This window comes from Myotis daubentonii, chromosome 7, assembly GCF_963259705.1.
Source record: "Myotis daubentonii chromosome 7, mMyoDau2.1, whole genome shotgun sequence".
In the NCBI taxonomy this organism is placed as follows: Eukaryota; Metazoa; Chordata; class Mammalia; order Chiroptera; family Vespertilionidae; genus Myotis; species Myotis daubentonii.
The window spans coordinates 48,477,576-48,496,156 of NC_081846.1; the positions used below are offsets into that span (position 1 = coordinate 48,477,576).

The 18,581-nt window shown below is 39.7% G+C and overlaps 1 protein-coding gene across 1 annotated transcript in view; it reads left to right on the top strand.

Moving 5' to 3' along the window:
- Positions 1-18,581, top strand: part of LRP2 (LDL receptor related protein 2) — a 200,401-nt gene that overhangs the window by 116,129 nt on the left and 65,691 nt on the right. The window contains exons 35-45 of the mRNA XM_059704195.1: positions 2,735-2,912; positions 4,257-4,470; positions 5,997-6,236; positions 8,766-8,954; positions 10,971-11,891; positions 12,014-12,179; positions 12,548-12,706; positions 13,811-14,100; positions 15,039-15,242; positions 16,158-16,400; positions 16,892-17,017. Coding sequence (XP_059560178.1) covers positions 2,735-2,912; positions 4,257-4,470; positions 5,997-6,236; positions 8,766-8,954; positions 10,971-11,891; positions 12,014-12,179; positions 12,548-12,706; positions 13,811-14,100; positions 15,039-15,242; positions 16,158-16,400; positions 16,892-17,017 — 2,930 coding nt within the window. The remainder of the gene's footprint in view (positions 1-2,734; positions 2,913-4,256; positions 4,471-5,996; positions 6,237-8,765; positions 8,955-10,970; positions 11,892-12,013; positions 12,180-12,547; positions 12,707-13,810; positions 14,101-15,038; positions 15,243-16,157; positions 16,401-16,891; positions 17,018-18,581) is intronic.

An 18,581-nucleotide genomic window follows, 5' to 3' on the forward strand; every position in this document is an offset into this window, starting at 1 on the left:
TCTTAGGTGACCCTGTGAAAGGGTCGTTCGACCCCCAAAGGGGTCGCGACCCACAGGTTGAGAGCCACTGCCTATACAGTCATTCAGGGACCCAGGCTGATCAGGTCTTCAGTTGGAGACTGTCAAGGTCATCCTGGGTGTTGAACTCTTTTTAGCAGTAAAAAGAAGAGCATTCAGGAATGTGCTGGGTAGTTTTTATGGGCCACACTACAAGTAGTACATACTACTTTTTCTGCTCACATTCCTTCAGCTAGAATTCAGTCATATGGCAACAGCCTACTGCAAAGAAGCCAGCTTTTTACCAATAAAGAAGAGGAAGACACTGATTTTGACAAGTGAAAGCAGTCCCTGTCAAGGTCAGGGTTATATACAAAGATTGTTAAAGACATAATCTATAACTTTAGTAACTTCAAGCATTTATAGCTTGGTAAATTGGATAAGTCCTGTGCTTAAATACCAATTACCCAGATGTATATATGATTAAGAGCCATAAGAGAGACAAAAAAAAAATTGGGATGAGAGTTCTGCAGAGAGAAATTTTCAGCTTGATGGAGGTGATTCTATTTGGACTGGTCTTAAAAGATACATAGAATTTCACCTGGTAGAGCTGGCTTTGAAGATATCTTCCATTCTATGAAGGAAGGAAAGTCAAGAGCAGGGGCAGAAAAGGGAAGCCATGTTGAGATTACTAAGAGAAGGCCAGTTGGATTGGGAGGCAATGATTTTGTCAGGGGAATTGGGAGAAGAAACAGGATAGAAACTCATGAATATAATGTTTTGGATGTTCAGTAAAGAGAAAAATCTTCAGAAGGTTACAGCCAATTTTATTGAATTAGGTGCTGCAGAAAATGATTTCTGTGGATGATCACTAATAAAGGGTTGAGGTAATTATAGAGTTGCTGGTGACATGTGAGAGAGGATGTTCACTGAAAATATAAAGGAGCTAAACAATGAAAGAATGGTGAGGAAGTGCAACTACTCCTTTTAGGAGTTTGGTATTGAAAAGTTAGAAAAAAAAGAAAAATTAGAAAAAGATGAACAAGTGTAGGTCAAAATGTCACAGGAAAAAAATTTTAGAATAGGGAAACATGAGCATATTTTTAAGAGCAGATGAAAAATCATTGATGAAATAATTGAGAGTGAAAATTACGGGCCAGGAATGACAGTAGAAATTACTTTGAACGAATTGATAAGGGGAACATGATACAGTGAACTAGGGATGATTATTCTCAGCTAAGATTAGGTTGCTTAAATTTTAGTGAACTCAGAACACAAGAGTTTTGTAACTTTGTTCAGCAAACTTTTGATAACCTGGAATGGGAGAGGAGAAAGGAAATAATGACAGGAATGCAGGTTTGGTGTTTAGCAAGGTAGGCACAATGGGAGATCAAGAGAATAAATAAGAATATTATTTAAATGGTTACAGATGCCGAAACTGTATAGAAACGTATCAGTGGATAGAGCGTCGGCCTGCGGACTGAAGGGTCCTGGGTTCGATTCCGGTCAAGGGCATGTACCTGGGTTGCGGGCATATCCCCAGTGGGAGATGTGCAGGAGGCAGCTGATCGATGTTTCTCTCTCATCGATGTTTCTAACTCTCTGTCTCTCTCCCTTCCTCTCTGTAAAAAATCAATAAAATATATTTAAAAAAATGGTAAATGGTTACAGATGAGGTTCAGGCATAGAAGGACTGGAGGTTTGGGAGCTCAAACAAGTTTTAAGGGCAAAGAAGCTCAATAGGAGAAATAAAATAGGAGCAGGGATGAGATGGGAGAGTCAAAGCAGAGAATTTCAGAATTTGAGAAGTTAGAGGGTGAGAAGTTTAGACTTGATGATGAGGTTCATGGGATGATTATGGATTGGTAGTGGAAGATGTATGCAAATAAAGGTGATTGGAATTAAGAAGGTTAAGGACTTGTGAGAAAAGTGAAGAGGATTGTCTATTGTGGCTATAGCAGAAGAGATAGAAAGAAATTAAAGCTTGGATTCAATTCTAGAAGTGTGTCTTCAGTGGAAACCAACCCTTCATATATTTTGATAAATTTTCATATATCATGGACTTGGAAATTCTCTGTGGTGATTGGGGCTCATGTGAATGTACTGAGTCTAGATCATTGTGAAATGGAAAGGCAGGAAAAAGTTGTATATCCTGATATCAGCATGCCAATGGGATTTCATTCTCAGAAAAGTATTATTTTTTCTTCTATTGTTTTGCATTTTTCATAAAAGGAGTCAGATTAGATAAGAAAGTAGATGGCCTTGTGATAGATGGTGATTTGGAGAATTAAATAAGAAGCCTGAGAAGAGCAGGAAGGTACTCGACAACTTTCACATTAGCTTTGTCCTCCTCTGGGTACTGGGCAATATGCGATTCTTTGAAAGCGATTGCCTGTTGATGTAGGCTCCTTCTTAGTCATAAACCTTCCACCTACTTGACAAAGCTAAAGGATCACCTGCTAATGGTGAATGATATCCTCCTGGATAAGATACTATTTAAAATGGCCTCTGCCCCAATAATAGCTAGGAGATATATAGACATTGATTCTGGTTAAGTACTCCTCCACATTGTGGTTTTTTTTTTAAAAAAATATTGATGTATCAGACTTCCTCCATTGAATTATGTGCATCTTGAGGAAAAGAAATATACATTTTAATTTAAATATTTAAGATACAGATGCCATTCACTCTAAGCCACCTTCTATTTCATTAATGATGGTGTTTTTCATGGTTGTAGGAAACTGTACTGGTCAGACCAAGGAACTGACAGTGGAGTTCCTGCGAAGATTGCAAGTGCTCACATGGATGGCACATCTCCAAAGACCCTCTTCACTGGAGACCTGGAACACCTGGAGTTTCTCACTCTTGACATTGAGGATCAGAAACTCTACTGGGCGGTCACCAGCAGGGGAGTGGTATGAGCATCCTTTTAGTCTCTTGGTCTTCCTTGCGGAGCTTGTGAAGCTGATACTGATTGTTCTGAGTTGTCTGGAATGTGTGCAGTGATGAGAAAGCTCTTGTCACATGCTATGATTTCTGCATATAACTTAGCATGACCCACACAGCACTCACCATGTCCATCCTTCCCATTTCTACTTCTGCTCTGCCCTTCTGAATCTGTGAGCTTGTTAGTGGTGTGACTCTCCATCCTTTCTTCCGGGCTAGAACCTCCTATTTCTCCTTCACTCTAATAACCATGTTCATACTTAATCATTACAAATCCTTGTCCTCTGCCTCTTTTCTCAAGCCCAGCCTTTTTTCTGCCACCTCCCCGACTCTGAGCCACTTCTCTCTAGCCTTGACTAGACCATGTCCCTCATTACCGGACCTGCTTTCATGATTGAGACATGTTGTCTTCATAAAACCACAACAAATAGGTTTGATAACCGCTCAGCCTAGAACGCTGGCCTAGAGGAGTAGCTCCAAACACTTCAACTGAATTGGTCAGCTAATCTGCTCCAGATTACTTCTTCAGCAGATCCCCTCCAACCTTATTTCCTGTGCTCAACCTTCTGGAACTTCTGTCAGTTCTCAAGGCACAACCTGCTTTTGCAACTGCTGGGTTCCCGTGTCCAGTGAGGCAGTGGGCCAGACCTCGTTTGTCTCTCTTGTCAGTACTCAGTTCAGATCCTGGCACAGAGGAAGCACTTGAGACAAGTTTTTGGAATGAAATCAGACCAGCTATGTCTACAGTTTGTTGTTCTTCCAGAAGCAAACACTTGTTATTTATTTTCCAGAAGGAACTTCATTCTTGTGTGTTCTTTTTTAGTTTACCAAGTCATTTTGACTAAGGCTTGTTACCTGTCCTGCTCTACCAACACTACCCTTTGCCCCACCAGTCCTACTATCTTCTATGACTGTACGGATCACGTTTTCTATCCCTATTGCAGAAATTGTTGATGATGTTAAATGCAGGGTCAGTCAACTCCTGTGTAATGGCCCACCGTTGGATTTATTTGAGGAGGCAGTGATTGTGTATCTTTGGCCAGAATATCACATTTAGGGATGAAGGAGGTTTGGTACCCATTTCTTCACCATGCCACCTGATAAAATTGATTGGCTTATTTGAACTCCAGCTTCATTATCAATGAAATGGGCACAGTGACATTTGCCTGACCAACTGCTTAGTATAGTTGTGGCTATCAAATCAGGAAATAGATATGAAAAATTTCTGTAAAGTACAGAGTCAGATATATTAGTTTTAAAAGTTTCTCTCATTTTACTATGAATCAGTCAATAACAAAATTCTGATCTTTTAGATTGAAAGGGGAAACGTGGATGGCACCAATCGAATGGTCCTGGTAAACTATCTTTCCCACCCCTGGGGAATTGCTGTCTACGGTTCCTTCCTCTATTATACTGATGAGCATTATGAGGTCATTGAAAGAGTTGACAAGGCCACTGGGGCCAACAAAGTAGTCTTGCGAGATAATACTCCAAATCTGAGGGGACTTCGAGTTTACCACAGACGCAGTAAGTATTTGTCACTGAAACATACACATCCATGGATGTACAATGTATATTCACATGTACACACACAGACCAATGTACATGCCCATGCATGCAAATTGAAATTACCCCAAATACTTTAAAAATCATAACCATGTCTTAAGAATGGCTAAGTGTCTGAGACTAATCTATCACCTGGAAGGCCAGATTGACTTCAGAGTGAGCTCATTCCCATTCTTCCCCCATCACTTTAAACTCCTTACTTTGCTTTTGCTTCACAGCACTCACTGACATATTGTCTATTGGTTCATTGCCTGAGTTTCTCATTAGAATATAACTTTCATAAGGACAGTCATTTTGTTTGTCTTGTTTCATGCCCTCTACCCAGTAACTAGAAGAGTTCTGGCATATTGCTCAGTATGTATTAATTGGATGACTGCTGGGAAAGTGTTAAAAGGATAGAATTTTTAATTTTAAAAGGAATACTTTTAGATGTTGCCTATTTTAACCTAGTTTTTTTCCAGAAATAATCTAACTTTTGTTTTTCCCCTTTAAATTAGTATCTAAAGATTATTTTTATAGTTTTGACATATTTTATAGCTTTTAGTCTCTGACCAAAGATTATCAAACAATTTGCTGTTCTATTACCTTAGTTGTCACTGGTATTATATTTATTGCATGTGGAAAAAACACCTTTCAATACTCTTACGTAATACTAGAGACCTGGTGCACAAAATTCGTGCGGGGGGGGGGGGGCTGGTCCCTCAGCCCAGCCTGCAACCACACCAGCATCCCTCGCCCTGGCCTCTGGCCCGAGGTTCCTCCCCTCTCACTGCACAGCCGGGGCCCCTCCGCACCCTCCATGTGGCTGGGGCATGGACACTGGGCTTGCATTGCTGGGGCAATGCCAGCATCCTGCCCCTGCCACTATGGGTGCCACCATCTTTGTCGCGGAGTGACAGTTAATATATATATTACTCTTTTATTAGGATATTTTATAACAAATACCTATGACATTGTTGATCATATATTTAAATTAATATAATTTTAAATGCTAGTACATTAGGCTAAGAGGGGGAAAAAAAGATTAGAATTTGTATACTGATCACCCTAATTCTTGCATGATTTGTGGAAGAAATACAATTAATTGATGCTCCATTCTCTATTATATAATAACAACCGTGGTTCTGTTTTCATACCTTTAGGTGTTAGTTGTATAAGCTCTAGTTTTTTCTAGTATTGTTTTTAAGTTGTGAACTCAGATACCATATTTTAAAAAAATTGATCTTTATTGTTGAAAGTATTACAAATATTCCCCTTTCCCCTCCATTAACCCCTTCCTCCCTGCTCCCACCCCCACCCCCAGGCCTTCATCACATTATTGTCTGTGTCTATTGGGGGATATATATATATATGAGTTCTTTGGTTAATCTCTCCCCACCCCCCATATTTTGTTATTAATTTTTATAATGAATTATTTGGTGACCCAATTTTAAAAGTTTGAGATGGAGAGGCAAGTAGGTAGGGTCACTAATTTTTATTTCATTTAGGCTCTGCTGGATCCTCAAATGGCTGTAGCAACAACGTGAATGCCTGTCAGCAGATGTGCCTGCCTGTACCGGGAGGACTCTTCTCGTGCGCCTGTGCCACTGGATTTAAACTCAATCCTGATCATCAGACCTGCTCTCCGTACAGCTCTTTCATTGTTGTTTCAATGCTGTCTGCAATCAGAGGTTTTAGCTTGGATCTGTCAGATCATTCAGAAGCCATGGTGCCAGTGGCAGGCCAAGGTATGCCGAGTACAGTATACGTAAGATTTGACTCCATCAGGTGCCATATGGAAATTTTTGGTGCTGCAAAGCATTTTTCCATGTATGGGTTCAACATATAATGAATCTTGTCTTTCTTTCCCTTTAAATAAACTGGCTCAGCCTCAAGTGGTTCTCAAATTTTAGTGTGATCAGAATTGGACGGTTGTTCAAACACAGACCTGGACCTTATCCACAGATTTTCTGATTTAGTAGTCAGGGGTGGGGCTAGAGAATCTGCATTTCTAACAAGTTCCCAGGGCATGCTAATGTTACTGGTCCTTGGACCACAGTGAGAATGACAGTCCTAGAACAATAAAGAATGTAGCACAAGATTGCAAGAAGTACTACAGAGTTGGTGGTCAGAAGAACTAGACCTAATTCTGAGGATTAATGGAGATTTAGGGTAGAAATTATACTATTATTTAGAGTGATAATGAAATATCATTATCAATATATATTTGATGACTTGAAATAAATGAGCTGAACGTGTTAGTCTCTCCTTAATAACTATATTTTTGTAGCACTTTAGGCTTATATACGGTGAATGTATAAAATGATCACTCGCTTCCGAGGTGAGCCCAGGGGTTTCTAGATGTATGCTACCAAAAGAGGAACTAAGATTTTAGTAGCTTCAGAAGGAATGTGTCACGGGCTAATGATAGCAATAAAAGGTAGAAAGGGAAGACAAAGGGTGAAGGGAATGAACATTGGGAGAAATGGTCAGAAGAGGTAGAAAAGCATATGATGAAGGTGTCTGGCACCACACGTACTCCTGCTTGATGACATGTTCCTGACACATCTCTGTTTTCTCATATTTAAAAAGTAATGAATCCATGTTACCATCTTGTAAAGATACTATAAAATCAATAATTTTTTTCTCCCAACCTTTCATTTTGAAAAATTTCAAGTGTATAAAGTTGAAAGATACAGTTAAACATTCTTATGCTCTTACTTAGATTCAACAATTGTCACCACATTTGAGCTCTCAATTTGTGTGTGGTTGTGGGGCAACGTAGGTTTACAGTTGTTCATATGGGAAGAATACAATAATTAATAAATAATGATGCAAGAATAAATTTGTTTCATGAACTCACAACTGTAAACCTACGTTTGCCCCACCCTGTACGGACATTGTCATCAATATTCAGGTTTATATTTCTGTAGTTTGCCTCAGAAAATTTTTTATAGCTGTTGTGTTGCAGCCAAGAGCTAATCAATATTCATGCTTTATATTTGGAATGTCTCTTTAGTTTCTTTTGATTGGTAGTAGTTGCCCCTGATTTTTTTTTTAAAGTGACAGACTGGTTGACTTTTAGAGGATTTGTCTCATTATTTCCTTCTGTTGTCACTTAACCTGTTAGTCAGTTTTACTTTGCATTTCCCATGAAATGAAAGTTAGGCCTAATTGTTTGATTGGATTGGATTTGAACACATTTGGCAAGAATACTTCATAGGTGATGCTATGTACTTGATATAGAATCTTATTAAGAAGAAAAGAAAAAGAAGAAAAATGTCAGCTTGTTCTTCTCTTAGTGATATTAAACTTGATCACTTGGTTAAGGAAGTCACCATAAAATGCCTACCTTTTAAAGGTATATTTTTCCCTTTGTAATTTGTATGAAATTTTTTGGCATCACACTTTAGCAGTCTGTGAATATCTTGCTTCTCAAGTGCCTGCTACCCATTGGTTTTAGCAGCCATTGATGATTCCTGTTTGAAATGATTATTTAATTAGGATTGCAAAATGGTGATTTTCTTATTCTAGCATTTCTTCTACATTTATAAGATAATATTCTAGGAGAGCTGTCCTATTTACCCCGTTAGAATTTTAAAAAATTTATTATCACCATGACTCAAACTTTTATTTTTTTAATGCAATGTGTTATAAATCATTTGACATAATTACTCTTCTGAGGCTCCAGTTGATCCATGTTGGCCAGGGAGAACCTCTTAAAGTGGCTGCCTATATTCTTTTTCTATCTTTTTTTTTCTTTAATATGTTTTTATTGATATCAGAGAGAGGAAGGGAGAGGGAGAGAGGGATAGAAACATCAATGATGAGAGAGAATCATTGATTGGCTGCCTCCTGCATGCCCCCCAGTGGGGATAGAGCCTGCAACCCGTGACCTTCTGGTTCATAGGTTGATGCTCAAGCAGTGAGCACACCGGCTGGGCAGCCTGCCTGTGTTCTTTTGACATGGTGCCATTAGATTCTGAGTACTTCCTTGCTTCGTAAGATGTTCCAGGTTCACCTCATACCTTCCCACTCCAAAACTTTAATCGGCCATTTCTCCCTGGAGCCAGTGCTCCTTATTGTGAGAAATGTGAGAAACCAACATCTGGATGGTAGGTTTGCATATTGCCACTGGGAATCAAATAGTTTTATTTTGTAATGGGGGGATAGTCAGAGCAGGGGATTGGGAATGAGGGTTTGAGGGGAAGGACAGACATTTAAAAGTTCTACTTTCAGCTAAGGCCTTGTTTAATGATCTTTTCTTAACATTCTAGGACGAAATGCACTGCATGTGGATGTTGATGTATCTTCTGGCTTTATTTATTGGTGTGATTTTAGCATCTCTGAGAAATCTAATAATGCAATCCGTAGAATCAAACCCAATGGGTCTAGTTTTACAAACATCATTACACAAGGGATAGGAGAAAATGGAGTGCGGGGTATTGCAGTGGACTGGGTAGCAGGTAGGTAAGCTGTATACTGATTTTATTGAAAAACCTTTTTATATTTGTATCTCTATCACCTTATTTTATTCTAGAAAGTTTAGCCTAACATTATACATGTACAGATCTGTTTTTCTGATATTAAAATATAATCTAAATTATGAAATGGCAAGTATTTATTTTATATTTGAGAAATTTTAATTGCCAAATTATTAATTGCTTCCTCTTGTCAATTTATAAAATCCTCTTGATTGGGTACTTTCTTTATTGTAGTTCTATTGAAATGCCTGACCCAATATTACATTAACTTAGTTGCTTTGTTTCATGAGCTTAACTTTGAAATACTACTAATTTTTAATGGTACACTGAGAATAAAATATGTTAAATGTGTTATACTTTTTAGAATATAATGCCATGCTATAAAAATAGGTATCACTGAGTGTTATCCAGCTTGGTAAGTAGACATCACATAGAAATATTAAAATATATTATAATAAAAATCACAGGTACTATAATAAAAGTTTATTGAAAATAGTAAATATGGTAGTATGGTTAGATAAGGCTTTAATTGGGTTCCTAAATCTCACTCTTGATTATGAATTTTCTATATTATTACTGCGTGTATAGTTAAAGCAGGGGTCAGTAGTCTGTGGCCTATGGGCCAAATGCAGCACACTGCCTATTGTAAGTTCAGTTTTACTGGAACACAGCTATGCCCATTTGTTTATGTATTGTTTATGGCTGCTTTCATGTCACAATGGCAGAGTTGAGTGCTTGTGAAAGAACCATATACTCTGCAAAGCCAGAATTATTTACTATTAACAAGCCTTTATAGAAAAAATTTGCCAACCCTGGATTGGCAGATTGGAATATATTTATAGTCCAATTAGAGAGAGAAAATGAAAAGAGGAAGATCATTAGCTGCATATTGGCCTGATTTCTCTAGAATAGGTTTGAGTCTGATATAGGAACAAAGTAGATGTGCCTTGGTAGATAGTTTAACAGACTTTCAACTACATGGAATCCATTAGGGATCACTTTCTATTATACTGTCCTAACATCATGGTCTTTTTATTTTTATTTTTTTATTATTGATTTCAGAGAGAGGAAGGGAGAGACAGAGAGGGATAGAAACATCAATGATGAGAGAGAACCATTGATTGGCTGCCTCCTGCAGATCCCACACTGGAGATCAGGCATGTGCCCTGACTGGGAATTGAACCGTGACTTCCTGGTTCATAGGTGAATGAATGCTCAACCACTTAGCAACACCAGCTGGGCCATCATGGTCCTTTTCTCCTTGTATTTACATTGTTCTGTAATGCTCAAAGGCAAATGCACTTTTGTTTCGGTGGCTTAGAAGAAAATATCTATGCTAGTTACAATGGCTAGGACAAGACCTCATGTTAATGCTAAGCATAAGGAGCATGATAACATTGATCAACAACCTGATGACTGTCCCTCTTTACTCCTTTTGAAGTAGAAGGTTTACCATGGTGATGTATATTTAGAGTCTTTGAAGATTCAGGTGTTAAATATTCAGGTAGGAAAGGAAGGACATTCTTGGAAATACACCTTTTTAAAAAAATTATTGATGAGAGAGAGAAATCTTGATTTGTTGGGCAACTTATTCATGCATTCACTGGTTGCTTCTTGTACGTGCCCTAACTGGGGAATGAACACACAACCTTGGCATATCAGGATGAATGCTCTAACCAACTGAACTATCCAGCCAGGGCAAAAATGTATCTTACAGTAGAAAGTGGGTTCTGACATTTGCTGTGAATTCTAATGTGCTTTAGAAGCTGAAGATAGGCACATTCTCTTTATATTTGAAGAAACAATCTCTTTAGATCCCGAGTAAATAATCATTTTTCTAAGTCTAAACTGAGACATTTATTATCTTGGAAAAGACAATATATACTGAGCCAAACTTCAACCTTACATACTTTCGTTTTGAATTTGAAGAGGCATCCTCTTTTTTCTTCTTGGTTTTCCATTCATCAATATGTTCTTTCTTTTTTTTTTCCCCAACAGAAAATCTTTATTTCATAAATGCTTTTGAGTCTGAATCACTGATAGAAGTTCTGCGGATCAATACCACCTACCGCCGTGTTCTCCTTAGAGCCATAGTGGATATGCCCAGGGATATTGTTGTAGACCCCAAGAACAGATACCTCTTCTGGGCTGACTATGGACAAAACCCAAAGATTGAACGTGCTTTTCTTGACTGTACAAATCGGACAGTGCTTGTATCAGAGGGCATTGTCACACCTCGGGGCGTAGCAGTAGACCATAACAACGGCTATGTTTATTGGGTCGATGATACTTTAGATGTAATTTCAAGGATCGATATTGAGGGAAAGGAATTGAAAGTGATCCGTTATGGCAGTCGTTACCCAACTCCTTATGCCATCACTGTTTTTGGAAATTCTATCATATGGGTAGACAGAAACTTAAAAAAAATCTTCCAAGCTAGCAAGGAACCAGGGAACACAGAACCGCCAGCAGTGATAAGGGACAATATCGATTGGCTAAGAGATGTGACCGTCTTTGACCAGAGTGTCCAACCCCGGTCACCAACAGAGGTCAACAACAACCCTTGCTTGGAAAATAATGGTGGATGCCCCCATCTCTGCTTTGCTATGCCTGGCTTGCACACTCCAAACTGTAGCTGTGTTTTTGGAACCCTGGACCATGATGGGAAAAGCTGTGTCATTCCAAAAGAAAATTTCCTCATCTTTGCCTTGGAGAATTCCTTGGGAAGCTTACACTTGGATCCTGAAGATCACAGCCTGCCTTTCCAAGCAATAAGTGTGGGAGGACATGTCATGGCCCTGGACTATGACAGCATCGAAAACAGAATTTACTTTACACAAAATTTAGAAGCTAGCCATGGCCAGATTTCATATATAAACCTTAATTCAGGGATCCGTTCTCCCACTGTCGTTGTTTCAGGTAAGAGCACTCCAGGTGTAGCCTACCTTGGACACAGTGAGAGCAATACACATGGATGACCCGGTGAATCTAAAATACATATTGAGACTCTAATGTATGTGTGTTTGTTGATGTATCCTCAGATATAGGGACTACTGATGGCATTGCTTTTGACTGGATCAATAGAAGAATTTATTACAGTGACTACACCAACCAGACAATTAACTCCATGGCTGAGGATGGGTCTCAGCGTGCTGTGATAGCCCACGTTACAAAACCAAGAGCAGTTGTGTTAGATCCTTGCGGAGGGTATGCCATCATCTTCTTTATTATATTTCTGTTTGCTTGCTTCTGAAGGGAGAGGGGCCTGGCATTATTTTATGTTCATAGAGGGCCAACATTTTTTGGGCTTGTAACACTAGGTAACAAGGGTGAAAGAGCATGAGTGACTCTACCTGAGAAGGAGCTCATTCTGATGCTAGACACGTTGGCAGCATACTCCCAATGCTCTGACTCAGGACATCCCTTTTGGGCAAGTTGTGTGGGTGGGGATGGTATAGGGTTACATTTGCCTTATTAATGTCAACTTGCAGTTGAAGATGGCTTACATTCTTTTTCAAGTAAAGATTATGAGGTTCCTTGTGATGAATTAATTATGACTCCCTTTGGATGACTAGGTATATCTACTGGAGTTCCTGGGGCCCTAATGCCAAAATCGAGAGAGCCACAGTGGGAGGCAACTTTCGGGAACCCGTTGTGAACAGCAGCCTGGTCTGGCCCTGTGGGCTCACTGTGGACCATGAGGAAGACCTTCTCTACTGGGCAGATGCTAGTTTGTATGTGTCTTTAGTTATTCATGTAGGTGTGGATTCTTCCTCCCACTTACAATGGAATGCTTAATGGAATGAAAATATAAAATGCCAGATAGACATAGCCAAAATGTAGAGTCACAGTTTTAGGAACTATATTCTAGATTGGTGAATGTATCTGTGAAAATTGATCTATGTTATGAGATTGACTAATTATGAACTAAAAGGCGTCTAAAGATGCATTACTAGATGAATTATCTAATCACTCAATTTATAATCTACTAGACCCATGTGATTACAATAAAATATGCATGACATTTAAATGCATACTAATATGAAGTTTTCTCTGGGCGTTAGTGTTTAGTATCTTATAAAAATGTTTTCCTTTAGTCTTGACTTCAGTTATCTTCTCAAATAGGTTCTTTCATAATGTTTTCCTTAGATACTTTGTCAGCTCTAATTTCATATGTAACTTCTCCAAGTATTCCTGAAATTACTCACATTCCCATCACCCTAATGGAATAGTTGAAGAGATGAGATGATTTTGTTTATTACGGCTGGTATCTGCATCTCAGGAATCTTCATTTCTCTTGACTGTTTTCTTATGTTTTTGGCCCTGGGACACTGCCTACTTGACAACCTGATCTTCATTTTTTCTCATTTGAAACAAAATATTGATGTTTTGTGTCTAAATTTGGATTATTCCTGGTAACCACGTCAAGATACTCAGTAAATGACATGTCAAAAAATTTATTTAGAGAGTTGGAAGGGAAATGTAATTAACATTTTATTGAGTGACTATTGAGTGCTAAACACTGAGTTCTATGTTTTACATATATTATTTCACAATATTCTCCTGTTATTAATGTTAGCCTGGTCCTTTTTATGGGATTACTTGTAGATTATATTTGGAAATTAATTATTTATACAGACCATTGTTTGATAAAGCAAATTAAGACCTCCCATTATCAGAAGATACATTGCCTGTGGCATATGCTCTACTTGGAAAGAAAGTCAATGGTGTAAAGCAATGGTTAGGCCCGGGCATTGCACTGCCAATTGAGGATCTAACTCTTTCTGGATTCCAGCATTTTCTTTTTCTTTTTTTTCTTTTTTTAAACTTTGTTTTAGGCGCAAGATTGAACGCAGCACTCTAAAGGGCACGGAGCGTGAGGTCATTGTCATCACAATCTTGCGTCCTTTTGGCTTGACTATCAATGGCCAGTATATTTACTGGACTGACTGGTCCACAAGAAAAATTTACCGAGTTAACAAATATGATGGATCGGGCCAGACTGCAATGACCACGAGTTTTCCATTCCGGCTTATGAGTGTTCGTGTTGTTGTGAAGGATCACCCACAGCAGTGTAGCAATCCTTGCGACCAGTTTAACGGGGGCTGCAGCCATGTTTGTGCACCAGGTAAGGCATTGCTCATGAAGGTAGACTCGAGGAGAGTAATAATATTGGTGACAACTTAGGGAAAGCTGAAGGGATATTCAGCTCTAAAAGGAGAGTGAAATCCAAATTCTTGATTTCAGGGTAATTCAAAAAATAGATTTGGGGTTTGTATGTTGATAGGAAGACTGACAGTTTTTATTTGTTTGTTTGTTGTTGTTTTCTATTTAATATGGAGTCTCCTTATGAAGGCATTTTTGACTCAAGCTTAATGGAGGTAGAAATAAAGTTGGGGGTCTGGGATTTAATTCTTCCACTTAGGAGGTACTAGCTATAGTTTGTAATATTTCTGGTGATAATGTATGATGCGCTTCCTAGTGGGGTTTATAGAGAACAACAAATTCACAGGAAGATGTGCCTTTGGAGACCAATATTTTGAGATTTTCTGAGGAGGCAGAATCATTGCAATAGTTTCAGTGTAGACAAGAAGTTTTTTAAAGATTAGGGTGTTAAACTGAAAATGGAACTCCCATTTGATCCTGTGATCCCACTTCTAGGAATATATCCCAAGAAACCAGAAACACCAATCAGAAAGGACATATGCACCCCTATGTTCATAGCAGCACAATTCACCATAGCTAAGATCTGGAAACAGCCTAAGTGCCCATCAGTAGATGAATGGATTAGAAAACTGTGGTACATCTACACAATGGAATACTATGCTGCTCTAAAAAGGAAGGAACTGTAAAGATTAGGGTGAATTAGGCACATTTATTAATTGGTGGTTGCTCTTCTTGATAGAAAAATGACTCAGAATATCATTGAAAAGTTGATGGGAGCAGTTTCCGTGGCTTGTCTTATAGCACATTTAATATAGAAGCTGTTGCTAAGTGCTTTTCTGGAAGAGAAACTATGAATGTTTGTGACACAAATCTGCTTTTTCTGGGCCTACCTTTCTTCAGGTCCAAATGGTGCTGAGTGCCAGTGTCCACAGGAGGGCCACTGGTATCTGGCCAACAACAATAAGCACTGCATTGTGGACAATGGTGTACGGTGTGTTGGTTCCAATTTCACCTGCCTCAATGGGCGCTGCATCACAGAGCATTGGACATGTGACAACAGCAATGACTGTGGTGATGGCAGTGATGAGCTGGAAAGCGTGTGTGGTGAGTTGGGCCACTGGAGCTTTTGTTAGGAGCTAGCATTGTCTTTATGTCAAGTGTTTGTTGCTGTGTGTGAATAGGTTTGTAATTTGTGCCTCAGGCATCCTGTTAGAACTAAAAAGCATTTACTCTGAGAATCCAGACTGCATTTCTGCTAAATCACATATAAGCTGATATATGTGCCATGGAATAGCTTAATTAGGAAGCCCCTTGGTAGTGATTCAGCAAAGGTGCTGAATTAAAAACCTGGCTATGCCATTTACACAATCTCAATAGCCTTGGGAAAATTGCTTAACCTCTCTGAGCCTCAGATATCTCATCTGTAAAATGGAGCTATTACTAGGGTTCTTGTGAGATGTAAGAGAAACAATATGAAAAAACACAACATGAGGCTTGATGCATGTTAAGTATGACTTAGCATGGAACTAAGGGCTCCAATAGGTGACTATTATCATTCTATTAATTTAAATAGCAGAAGGATGATTAATTCAATAATTATATGGAAATCACTCCCAATATTCATCTTCCATCTGAGTGGTGTAAGACATAGAACACTTTCTTAGGAAGTTTTGAGGTTAGTTACCTTTTTCTAGTACATTGTAGGAGCGAAGAGTTTTATTTTCCCCAAAGAAACTGTATTTACATGCTTTTTTTGTGATTGAAATAACCTTTTAAATTGAGATGATAGAGAAATTTAGTGATTTTTGCCATTTGCTTAAAATACTTCATTTGTTAAAACCATATATCATATTTTGCTTAATCAAACTAATTAAAAGTGTTATCTCACTTTACATGCAGTCGTTTTTGCCTTGGAAAGTAATCTCTAAGTGTCTGTTCTATTTGATTGTATCTGTTGAGAAATTAGGATGATGTTTTAATCAAGAGGTTTTCTCAATGTTTTTTCCCCCCTCCTCTTAGCTTTTCACACCTGCCATTCGACAGCCTTCACCTGTGACAATGGGAAATGTGTCCCATATCATTATCGCTGTGATCACTACAATGACTGTGGTGACAACAGTGATGAGGAAGGGTGCCTGTTCATTGCGTGTAATGCCACCACAGAATTTACTTGCAATAATAGAAGGTGCATACCTCTTCAGTTTGTCTGCAATGGTATAAACAACTGCCATGATAATGATACTTCAGATGAGAAAAATTGCCGTAAGTTCACCTTAAGTACTTCTTGTGCTTTGGGATCTGAAATCTTGGATCATGGGAGATGAAATTTCTATATGAAAACGAGGGCTTTCTTTAATAAAGCCCCACAAAGAACTAAGAACAATCTATTCTGGAAATCAAACCATCATTTCTTATCAATATATAGCTTTTCATAGCTACATATTACTCCATTGTGTGGATATGCCATAATGTCTTTAACCAAGCACTGGGACTCTTGGTGGTGCTGTTAAATAATGAAATGATTACAAAGCAAGCCTCTCCTCTCCGTCTTGCAGTATCAGCTGGGAATATCTCTTTTTACACTAGAATCTTTGGTGTAACATAAGTATCACAGATCATGCCTCTGGAATAGCTTTGAAAAAGTCTCCCTTCTGGTGGTTTGAATACTGCAATAGATCCATTAACATGAACATTCTTTATGGTACACGTGTGGTGGATATGTTCCAAATGTGTATCTGGTTGTCTTTTTCAAGCTGATCGCACTTGCCAGCCTGGATTCACAAAGTGTCACAGTACAAATATTTGTATTCCTCATCATTACTTGTGTGACGGAGACAATGACTGCGGAGATATGAGTGACGAAAACCCCACTTTTTGCGGTAATATAAGCCTGCTTCTCTTTCTGTGGTTCTGGGGATGCATGTCTTGAGCTAATACAAAGATACATGGCCTGGGTGCTTGGGCTCATTTCAGTTTGTCATCTCTAATTGACATTGTAAGTAGATGCAGTAGGCAATTACTTCAGGATGTGATTGGAGGGGCCTAAGAAGCCCCTTCTCTCTGTTCCCTGGCTGAAGGCCCAGCTCCAAATATTTCCTCCAGAGACCTGCCCTGCTACGTAACCTTCCACAAATGCAAAGCCATTTCTCCCAGAGTTGAAAGCCTTTTGTCTGTAGGAACTCCAGGCAGAATTTACACATTAAGCCCTTACATTTACACTTAATATGATTATGATGACCATTAGTATCTGAAAGAATTTTTCTAATTTTAAATATGTTTAAATTTCAGAAACCCTTATTTCATATTTAGTAATTTAGTTCAATCAAACAGTTTCTTGTATTTGTAGCTCAAATTAAAAGCCCTTTCTTAAGCTTGATAACTTTGAGACTATTAATGTAAATAGATACATGAGTTAAGAATTCAGTAATTGTCATCAGGCCAGACTACAGTTCAAGAGCAGGAGTCAGTTGTAGTAACAGCAGCAAGAAGCAGTATTCAGGATGCAGCCATCAGATAGGGACATGCAGATTGGAGCTACTGCTGATTTTTGGGGGACCTCTGCTTATAAGTATTTTTCCCCTGGTACATTATAAGATACTAGAGGCCCGGTGCACAAAAATTTGTGTGCTCCGGGGGGGGGGGATGGGGGGTTGTCCCTCAGCCCGGCCTGTGCCCTCTCGCAGTCTGGGACCCCTCAGGGGATGTCTACCTGCTGGCTTAGGCCTGCTCCCTGGGGGATCGGGCCTAAGCTGGTAGTCAGACATCTCTCTGGCAGCCCGGGAGCCCTCAGGGGATGTCCACTTTGCCAGCTGAGAGCAGGCTTAAGCTGTAGTCGGACATCCTTAGCACTGCTGAGGAGGTGGGAGAAGCTCTCACCACCACCGATGTGCTCGCAGCCGTCAGCCTGGCTTGTGGCTGAGCAGAGCTCCCCCTGTGGGAGCGCACTGACCTCCAGGGGGCATCTCCTGCATTAAGTGTCTGCCCCTGGTGGTCAGTGTGTGTCATAGTGACCAGTCATTCTGCTGTTAGGGTCAATTTGCATATTACCCTTTTATTATATAGGATAGAGGCCTGGTGCAGAGGTGGGGGCCGGCTGGTTTGCCCTGAAGGGTGACCCGGATCAGGCTGGGGGTCCCGCTGGGGTGCCTGGCCAGCCTGGGTGAGGGGCTGATGGCTGTTTGCAGGCTAGTCAAGCCCCCTAGTGGGGACCCTCACCCCATGGGGATGTGGCCAGCCTGTGTGAGGGGCTGAGGGCTGTTTTCAGGCTGGCCACACTTCCTTCAGGGTGGGGGTCCCCACTGGGGTGCCTGGCCAGCCTGGATGAGGGGCTGAGGGCTGTTTTCAGGCTGGCAACACTTCCTTCAGGGTGGGGGTCCCCACTGGGGTGCCTGGCCAGCCTGGGTGAGGGGCTGATGGCTGTTTGCAGGCTGGCCACAGCCCCGT